Source organism: Sorghum bicolor, chromosome 9 (genome assembly GCF_000003195.3).
Source record: "Sorghum bicolor cultivar BTx623 chromosome 9, Sorghum_bicolor_NCBIv3, whole genome shotgun sequence".
Taxonomy (NCBI): domain Eukaryota; kingdom Viridiplantae; phylum Streptophyta; class Magnoliopsida; order Poales; family Poaceae; genus Sorghum; species Sorghum bicolor.
Window position 1 is genome coordinate 54,619,702 of NC_012878.2, and position 10,684 is coordinate 54,630,385.

Genomic DNA, 10,684 nt, shown 5'->3' on the forward strand with positions numbered 1-10,684 from the left:
CTAGATAGAGAAAAAACTTCGCCTACAATATGTTTTGACGAGACACACAACATTCGAGTAGAAAATTTTGAGTTCCACAACTTTCTACTCCCTCCGTTCGTTAGAGGCCATGTTTGCCATGGCCTTTGAGGGTGCTTCGGCTTCACCTAAAATGGACTACAAAATGGAGAAATCGAAGGAGTTACATTTTGGAGCATCTTCGAGCTCCATCAACATTAATTGGGGCTCCATAGCCATCTTCTCTATTTGTAGTTATTAGGCCAGGGTCGAATGCCACGTCATAAAAAAATGTGTTAACCAAAACTCTGGCCAACGTTGGTTTGTTGCCCAAATTGCGTTTTGTGAATCTTGGCACAAACCAGACTATCTGGTTCATTCGGTGTGGCTAGGAAAGTAAAGCAATTGCTTACCTCTGTCACTATCGTGGATCACTTCTTATTGGCCCAAAAATTCTCTGCCGATCCCTGTTGCCCAGGCTAGCCAGTAGCAATTTTCCAAGTAGGCTTTGTAGCTCGCCCCGCCAAGCCATCCGCGGTACATACCAATTGGGCTAGCAGAGCACACTAATCGATGACATTGATAATCTGAAAAAGTCTATTTATGTCTTGTTTGTTTGGCTAATTTGCTATGAGAGAATAACATTGCTGAATGATTGACAAATTCGACTGATAAGTTTTATCTATTCAAACACTCTTCAAATATCAGAAATCTTACCTTAAGAACTCTTAAACAAAACCATTTAAATTGCCTCTTTGTCCAAATTTGAACTAGTTTTGTAGGGGTTTTATCCATTTTAGTGGAAAAATGGTAAATACCCAATAGGGTTTTTGAACCATAGAAAATGTATTAAGTTTCTAACAATCCTAAGAAAATTCTAGAGATAGATTAAAATACTTAGAGCTTGTGAAATATATCTATAAGCTTCCAAACTAGGTTGAGCTATGGTCAATTGAGAAAATACCAAAAATTATAGAAAATTCTCAAAACATTTCAATTGATGTGTAAACTCGTTTTGAAAACTTCCATGACAGAAAACATAAGATGCAACTAGCATGAATGCATAGCGTGAAAGAATTTAACATTAACACATGTTGCATCCATGCATCTCAATTTTTTCATAAGATTCTTAAAACACGTTTGGACACAGATTAGAATAGTCTGGTATTTTACATATTTTTATATTTTATAAGATCAAAATATATTTTGACGTATTTCAGAATATATAAAATATTTTATTTGGATTCTTCGTATTCCAATACATTTCTAGGATTTTTGTTGGAATTTTTAGAAGCTTAGAGATATTTAATCTGTTGTTTAAAAACATTATAAAAATATCCATAGAATTTTTTAACTAGAAAAATTACAGAGCCGCTTCATGAAGGCTTTGTTTAGTTCCAAAATTTTTTGGGAAATCGACACTGTAGTATTTTCGTTTGTATTTAATAAATATTGTCCAATTATGGACTAACTAGGCTTAAAAGATTCGTATCGTCAATTCCGACCAAACTGTGCAATTAGTTTTTGTTTTCATCTATACTAGTAAAACATGCCCGTGCGTTGCAACGGGAGAGAAAAAATTATAAAAAAATTATAAAAAATAGAGACCAGAATAATAGTTACTTTATCCTTTCTATTAATTTTAAAAGTTATAGTTTATTGTAAGATGACTATAACATTCAAAATATATAAATTAATGTTGGTAATAATATGACAATATCTTTATTATACTATTACACGTTGTTACAATTAAATATCAAATTCTTCCCCTGCTGTCTGCTGCAGTCTTCCTCGCTAGTCACAACGCATCCCGGCCATCCCTTGCCGCTTGCGGCCTCCTTTGGTTCTCCCCATACCTAGATTGTTGTCCTCTGCTCCGTTCACCTAGATTCTTGCAGGCTTGTAGGCAGCAGTCACACGAGCTTGGCTCTTCGAGGAGATGGCGCGGCCCTACGGCGGCGTGAATGCATCTTAGCATGCGCGCATAGGGGAGGCGATGGCGCGAGTACCCTAGGCAGCGAGTGCAGAGGCGGCGGCGCGTGCGCCTTCTGCATGTTAAATCTTCTCGGTATTTTCTTCATCCATACTCTAAATTGGACTTTGGACATTCTATATATGCTTTTTCAATCATCTTGCGATAAATATCATACTTCAATTTAGAGAAGTTTACAAAACTGGCTTAGTTGGGAGGTGACTCTACGCCGCATGTGAGAGCCGAAGTGAGCCGGGTCGTCAAAAAAATGAAGTTGAGTTTCGTTTTGAGTTTAATACATCAGAGCCGCCGCACTGGGGTGGCATCCACATCACCTACCCGCTGTCATCCTCCTTTCACCTTTCCATCGCTGATTCCTCGCCTCCTTCCGTTGGCTCCGATTCGCCTTCCATGGAGATCTCCTTCGAGGCGTAGGAGGGCGTGCACCGCCACGGCCATGACCTCGCGGACTGCCTCGCATAGGGCTTCACGAGCCTGCTCCAGGCGCCGCCGCAGTTTCCATGGCCCCCCGCGCCGCACAAGCGGATGCCCATGCCCTTCGATATCGACCTCCTCCTCGTCCCCTTCGGCGGCGCCCGCGGCCGCGGTGTCCCGGGGAAGGACTTCCACTTCCCCTTCCCCACCGCCGCCGTCTCCTCCATTATCGACATCAGCGGTAGGCTGGGCCAAGCTGAGGTCGACGTAGAATCAATTTTTGTTGATTGTTGTGGAGGTCTGAAGATTATTAATTTGACTTTATAAGTTGTCTTTCTAGCTAGATTTAGTCTGATTTGGATTGGATTTGGATTTGGATCGATGTGGTGGATTTGATTCAGTCTCGATTTGGTCCCTTGCACTTTGCTTGGAGATTTGAAAAATCTTGAGCACATAGATTTGTGAGAAATCTAGTTGATTTCGGAGTGTGCATGGTTAGACGAATACAGAAAATTGATTTCTATATTTCTATTATATTTCTATTTGGGTTCGATCTCGGCGGTACAGTTGGGTAATGATTTTTATATTTCTATTGTATTTTTATTTGGGTTCAATCGCGGATGTATAGTTGGGCAAATAAATAGGCCAGACCAAAAAAAATCCAGACAAAAAAAGAGGTTGAAATTTTGCCTATGTAATACTATATTTACTATTTCTTTTATCTCTGTAAGAAAAAGGTAGAGTACCATAAAAATAAAAATAAAACACAAAAAGAGAGGCACGTGACACCACAATCTAGCGACAAAGACTATGAAGCATCTCAGATGCCAACATGAAAAAAACGGGAGACGAAAAAGAGACACAAACGCTTTGTTTGGTTTGCCCTGTTAAAGTTTATCGCCGGTCATATTGTTTGGACACATACATGGAATACTAAATACAGACTATTTGCGAAACTAAAAACACAATTGGAGAATAATTTGAGAGACGAATATTTTAAGTTTAATTAGACCATGATTAGATAATAATTGTCAAATAAGACGAAACTGCTACCGTACCTATTAAACTTTAACACCCCAAACCAAACACCCTTAAAAAAGAACGTGGATGGTTTATTTGGTCTTTAGATCCGCTGAATGTCTAGGCTAACTTAACTTTTTTGGCTATGTGAGGCCTTGTTTAGTTCGCAAAAATTTTCAAGATTTCCCGTCACATCGAATCTTTGGTGGTATGCATGGAGCACTAAATATAGACGAAACTAAAAACTAACTGCACAGTTTACCTGTAATTTGTGAGATGAATCTTTTGAGCCTAGTTACTCCATGATTAGACAATGTTTATCAAATAAAAATGAAATGCTACAGTAGGCCTAAGTCTGGGCCGCTCAAGCGCATTGGTGCACACTGCCCCACAGGCCCACTGAGGTGTCGGTATGATCTGAACCGTTGATGCCAATTTAATGGCTGACGATACTCCTGCCGGAAACAAAATTAGTCAGACGTTACTATCAAAGAACGCGCGGAGCGAGTGTCGTCCCGGGGCACGCGTGGCCAGCTGACCTGGTCCGCCGCCAGGCATCCCGCATGGTCACGAGCGGTGAGCTCGGACGACCCAGCAGCCACATGGGGGCCTACGGGAGTGTGAGCGAGTTGCCGAGATAGGGCCTTATTTACTTCCCTAAATATTTTGCAAAATGCAATGTTTCAGATTCTTCATTACATCGAATCTTGTGATTTGCGAGACGAATATTTTGAGCCTAGTTAGTCTATAATTGCATAATATTTATCACATACAAACGAAAGTGTTACTATTCACATTTTGTAATTTTTTTTGCAAGTACCATAGTGTGGGGCCTATGGTAGATATAGATATCTCCTTCACTATTCAGAGCATGGAAAAAGACCATAGTGCCCCCCGATGTGGAAAAGAAGACTCCTAGGGCTTCGCTTGGTTCACTCACGACACGAACAACAGTCGTGGCTCACAGAGGATGCACCGCTCCATCCGCCGACCGGTCCTGGCTACTCCTACTCCGGCGCCAGCGGCCAGTCCATCGTCCGCAGCCAACCCCACCCGGCACTCGAGCAGCCAGCCGCTGATACGGTCGCGACGACGCCTGTGCCGGGCTGCAGTTCGCTGCCGCTTGCCCAGTGACCTAGGCACCGGCCGCTTTGCTCGCCTCCGGCCATGAGACAACCGGCAGTCATTGGCCAAGCGGAAGATAGGCAGCGTTCGCAGAGTCGCAGCAGTAAGAATGGGTCCGGATTAGAGCCGGAGGAAAACGAGGGGCCTCAGAAATTTTGGCATCCGCAAGTCTCCGGATTCAGGGTGGAGTTCGAGTCCGATGGCCGGTAACAGGCCGGCCAGACCAAAAATTTCCAGACCAAAAATATGGCTGAAATATATATATATATATATATATATATATATATAATACTCTATGCATGCGTCTATAGATTCGGTGTGACGGGGAATCTGAAAAATTTTGTAAAATTTTTTGAGAACTAAAAAAGGCCCAAACCAAAGTAAGAATTCTTTTTAAATTTGGAGAAGAAAATTTTGAGTTCAGTGAAATGGACTTCGTCTGATGAAAACGCGGCCCAATCAATCCCCAGTGCCGCTGCCGCAGCCCGCGGGCCATCATCAGCCCAGATCCGCAAGGAACCGACGTGCGGCGCCGCCGCAACGCAGAGTCCTCGACTAGCCTCCTCCTCTCTGGCTCTCTGGCGGCCCACCAGCCAGGGGGCAGGCGGCCTTTTGCCCGATCACTCCAGACTCCCACCCCTTTTCGCCTCCTCGCGGCGCCTCGCTCGCTCTCCAGACCCCACCCTCTCGCGAATCGCGATCGCCGTCTTCTCCGCGTCCGCTCGCCTAAACCCTGCGCTGAAAACCAAAACCTAACTAAAACCCCGCACCTTTCTTCTTCTTCTTCTTCTTCTTCTTCTTCTTGTCCTCCCTTCTTCTCCCGCAAGGCACGCGCCCGCAGCCGCGCCGATCGCCATGTCGCGTCTCCTCCTCCGCCACCTTCTCCCAGGGGTGCAGAGCGGCGCCAGCCACCCCTTCGCCGCCGCCGCCTCTTCCCGTTCTGCGTCGTCCCGGGCCGCCTCCTCCCGCTCCTCATACACTTCCCGGTTCGCCCCTCCCGCCTACCACGCCTCCGCCACGGCCGCGGCAGCCCAATCGGAGGGTTCGGCGGCGGCGGCCGCCGAGTCCACACCCGCAGCGGGCGCCCAGCCCTCACCGACGCCGCCCCCCGCGGCGCGCGGGCGGTGGGGCCTGCTCAAGTTCGGCGCCTTGGCGGCAGTCGCCGGGGCCATCGGCGGCGTCGGATACGCCAGCTGCGGTGCGATCCCTTTGTTCCTCACCGCGATCCGGCCTGCTAGGGCGATTTGGCTTTAGTGCAGATTTGGTCTGGGGTTTGGCTTGGGATTTTGCGCGAGCCTGACTTTTTTTTTTGTTCGTATGCTTTCGTGTCAGCCTATTCGCTGAATGAAGTGGCGGAGAAGACGAGAGAGTTCAGGAAGAACCCAGCACCGCTCATCCCTGAGGATGCCTCCACGCTCGAGGTAAGTTATACCATGCGATCCTCTGTTACTTATTGTTGCTTGTTTGTATTCGTGTGAGCTATCGAATGTTGCTTATTGTTGCTTCCTAGTATTCGTGTGAGCTGCAAAGCCAATTAGTCATAGCACCCACCCTTTTCTAACCTAGGAGGGAGGGATCGTACTCTGATGATTGGTCTTGTTGACAGCTCAGATTCTTGTAGGATGACTAGGAATCCCATGAATTAGACTGACTATGCCAAACGGTTGCCAGAGATGCAAAATTTCTGTCACTACTCACTAGAATTTAATATTCTGTAAAATTTCAGCCCACCCTATTTGTTGTTTGTTATGGAGTGCCATTCTGTTGATTGGATTTGTGGGAGGATCTTTGACTAAAGTTGACTGTTAATTTATTTTTTATGCCACCATTCAAGCATATCATAAATGAATGACGCAATTTGTGCTGATGTTGAAGTATGACATAACTTATACCACCATGAGAATTTTGCACAAATGGGGGAGTTGCATTAGTTGAAATAGAGAGTGAATCCTTCTCCCATTGAGTGTGAAATTATGTTTTGACTGTAAATTATTGTTGTTTTTCTTGCATGCAGAAGTATAAGGCTATGGTGTACTCGACGGCTATGAAAGGTGCAAACTACATGCGCTCCTCTTTTTACTGTTCTTCTCTTTGTTTTCTTGGAATTCAAGGGTTATTGTTGAAAAGTCTTTCTTCTCTGGAGATCAATTGCTGTGCACTTCTGAACGCGTGTCCAAATGGCAATGTGGTGATGCTTGATGAAGTAGGCTCATTTTTTTTTTTCACCACGGAGGCATGGATGAACCGAATTTCATTACTCAAAAGCAACAAAATTACAAGAGTTTGGTAAACCACAGTACGTACTTAGCTCGAACTAAACAAGCTGCCAGTTGCACTGAACACACAGGGTTCAGACAAAAAGGCATCCAAAACCACCATCCCCAGCACGGTAGATGAGTGATGATAAGAGTTCTCACCTCCAAGGCTACGAAGAATATGATTTATTACAAGCCCAGATTGGATGGAGTAGTCTCATAGAATGATAGAACTACTTGTTGCTCGACAGTTGAAAATTTTGCCTTCGATTGCTATTAAATGTTTCAATTTGCATAATCAATAATTCATGCAATTTTGCAGATTACTTTAGGATTAGTTACAGAATTACTCTCAGTTGTTCAGTGGAAGCACAGATTCTGATGTTATTGAATTATGAACTGGGTCAATGCATGTATGTTGGAAATTAATATAAATGAACCCTTGTAAAGCATTCATGGATTTTCATTAGTTAAAATAGATGCATATGCTGATTAATATTCTGAGTAACATTTTTCTGTGCTGAATTGCTACTTGTTTCCAGCTTAGCTTGGTTGGTTATCGTTTTGTTTTTTGTACCTTCTTATCCTTACTAAGTGGTGTACAATCTTGGGCTGCAGTTCCTGTTTCCGCTATAGAGCTGTACTTGGATATTAGGAGCACAATTGAAGACCATGTCAGGGTTGGTAACGGACTATAAGGTTTTTATTCCCCTTTGTACATGTATAATCTAGCAAGTGTTTGTAATTGCTCTTATTATTTTCTACTCCAGGGATTTACTGAACCCACATCAGACAAACTGCTACCAGATCTACTTCCTCAAGATCAGCATGTCTTCACCCTAGTTCTTGATCTGAATGAAACTCTTGTCTACTCTGATTGGCAGGTATATTGTGGCTTCATACCCTGTTCTGTTATTTATTTCATTATACGTGCGACCTTGGAATCCAAAAACATGATGTGATAATATATGAAAGACAAACATCTGGTACTATATTTACAAATGGGTTGTTTTGTTGAAATTGTTTAGTGTTGTAAAATTGCAGGCCCATTATCCCTGGTACACAAGAAAGAGATCATGACTGATGGCAGTTTGACTAGTGTAGTTTGTGTTCCATACTACTTATGTAATATGCTATAAGCTATAATAGATGATTTTAATAATATGTAAAAGTTACATTGCCCTTTAACAAACCTGACAAGGTCCTCCTGCTTACTAGGTTACAGTGTGCTTAATCAATACCTTGTGCTACCTGTTACAGTTGTCCTCCTGCATATTCTTGCACAAGTAACATCTAGTGTATGGTGCTTCAGTGCCAAGGCATATAAATATAGTGTTTACTTTTGTATACATCAGCAGAAACTGTAGTACTTATGATTTATACACATACATGTGGACCAGGTTTATGCAAGTACACAATATGCTTGCAATATTTTCTCACGCCTTGTGATACCATCTCTTTTCAGTCGCTCCTAATTTTCTTTGTGTATCCAAAGAATGTGCTAACGATGTTCTTTCCTGTCTCTCTTTTCTGTAAAGCGTGAGAGAGGATGGAGAACTTTTAAGAGGCCAGGAGTTGATGCTTTTCTGGAACATATGTCAAAATTATATGAAGTTGTTGTGTATTCTGATCAGCCACCTATGGTTAGTTGATATTTTCCTTTGCATTTGAACTCTTATGTAATGGCCTAACCTGTCGATATTTTGTTGGTGTGCAGTATGTTGAACCTGTGTTTGAGAGGCTGAACTCAAGGGGTACCATTTCACACAGGTTATCAAGACCTGCAACTAAGTACGTGGATGGAAAACATTATCGGGTATGCAGATTGTGAGGATTTACCTAATTTCTCAGCATTAGGAATTAGGATGCATTTATTGACGTTATATACACTTGCTCCTGAATATTGTCATCCTTTGCAGCTTTATTATTTTTATTATTAGCACATGACCATTATATCATCTTTGTAAAAGATAACCAATTATCAGGAGCACTTGAGGAAGCATCTAAATAAACATAGAGTTAATAGTACTTCCTATTTTAGATGTACAATCATGCCTTTGTGATTGATAAACTTGCTATCGTTAAACATTTTGGTTAGGGTTTGGCATGTTTTTTTATGACTGGTCCTGTATCTAATCTGTGGATATGCTTGACTGCCCATTTCCACTTTTTTTTTCTGTGTTTCCTCTTAATCTTACTATTTTTCATGTTTCATCAGGATTTGTCAAAGTTGAACAGAAACCCTGCTCAAGTTATCTATCTCAGTGCCCATGCTCTTGAATCTTGCTTGCAGCATGACAATTGTGTTCAAATCAAGCCTTTTAAACTTGAAGATAAATATGATACCCAACTGTTGGATCTCATTCCATTTCTCGAGTGTGAGTGTTCTAACCCATCTCTTATATTGTAATATCAACATGGTTAGGCGTTGATGAAGCCAAAACAATTTGCAGATGTTGCCATGGCTAGACCTTCTGACATTAGGACAGTGTTAGCATCTTATCAAGGTCATGATGTTGCTGCTGAGTTTATTGAGCGTTCAAAGGAACACCAGCGGTAAGCAAACATGATTAAGCCTTATTACAGTTCTCATTGCAAGACATCATGTGAATGTTCATGCTATTGAATCTGTGCAATTTGCTATGAAGTTATAATAGTTTGGGGGTGATGTGAGTCTACAAATGAATTGCTAATTTGTGCTACAATCTGACATGACATATTTTGCTTCTTTTGCATTAATGCTTCTAAAAGGAATAGTGCCTCTAATATTGAACTGTGTTGTAGTTCTTAAATGGAAGTGGTTCTTTATATTAAAAAAAAGTCCTGTAATTCCTTAATAATCTCCCACCAAATTCCTCCTGTGGAAAGGCTTGACATTAAAACTTGGGCTGAATTTATGACCTTGCAACATTAAGGGATTAGTTGTGCTTGACTCGTCTTCAAAGTGACATGTGGCCCCTCTTTCACAATGCTTGGTTTCACCAATACCTGAAAATATCAAAATACAAAGTCTACTAGTCTGGCCTTTGAGTATATTTTGATCACCAGTAGGCATATTTAGGCTCGGATCTGAACCAGATCATGTGACAAATGAACAAGTCTGGAGTCTGGATCAATTTAGTTGGTTTGGATTTTGCAAACACCATATGAGTTCCCTCTTTACAGAAATGCTGTAGTATGCTTTGAGAAACAAAACCACTCGCTGCAAGCCAAAAGTAGCGAATCTTTGTGCGCTTTGATCTTAGTGATTTGAGCTACAATAGGCTTTCTGGAATTTATCTGCATGGTGCATTTAATATTTTGGTAAGGTATACAGATGATCAGGACTGTTAGTCTGACAACATTAATCTTCTCATCTCACAGGCGTATGCAGGAACAGAGCAAACTTGGGCGCTTATGGCGACGATGATGGATCCTGGAAGGATAGTGCACTGATTGATTTGTGAACCCTAGTCATCTTGTTTCTGAAAGAAGAGCATATGGAATCTTTTGTTCTTGTCCGTAGTCAAATTGTTGGCTGCTGTGTAGGGATATTCTTAGTTTTGGCAGGTTAGGTTGCGCCCTTTTGCCCAAGGCATTCTAGTAAGTAAGAGCATGGTTGAATGGTTAATGCTGAGAGTTGAGACCTTGCGATTCAAATGTTGCTTTGATGGATCTGTCAGAACATGCTTCACGCGGAAAACAGAAATATGATTGTTGGATGGGCGACCGTAGCATCTCCTGTCAATATTTTCTTTGATTATTTGGTTATTAATTCTCGGATTTATGGAGTCGAAGGGCTTTTGCTTTTTGTCGACATGTAACAGTGGATCATATAATGCTGGATTTTCATGAGAAATCTTGTGAAATACATCTATAATTTCTGGCACTTCAAAGTTAA

At 42.1% G+C, this 10,684-nt stretch overlaps 1 protein-coding gene across 1 annotated transcript; it reads left to right on the forward strand.

The window, feature by feature from the left end:
* Nucleotides 5,243-10,684, forward strand: LOC8080494 (mitochondrial import inner membrane translocase subunit TIM50). Its single transcript, XM_021446986.1, has 10 exons — nt 5,243-5,747; nt 5,882-5,970; nt 6,564-6,600; nt 7,423-7,484; nt 7,575-7,688; nt 8,343-8,447; nt 8,522-8,620; nt 9,023-9,182; nt 9,258-9,360; nt 10,168-10,684. The coding sequence occupies exons 1-10, from the start codon at nt 5,405-5,407 to the stop codon at nt 10,211-10,213; spliced, it is 1,158 nt and encodes a 385-aa protein (XP_021302661.1). The 5' UTR covers nt 5,243-5,404; the 3' UTR covers nt 10,214-10,684.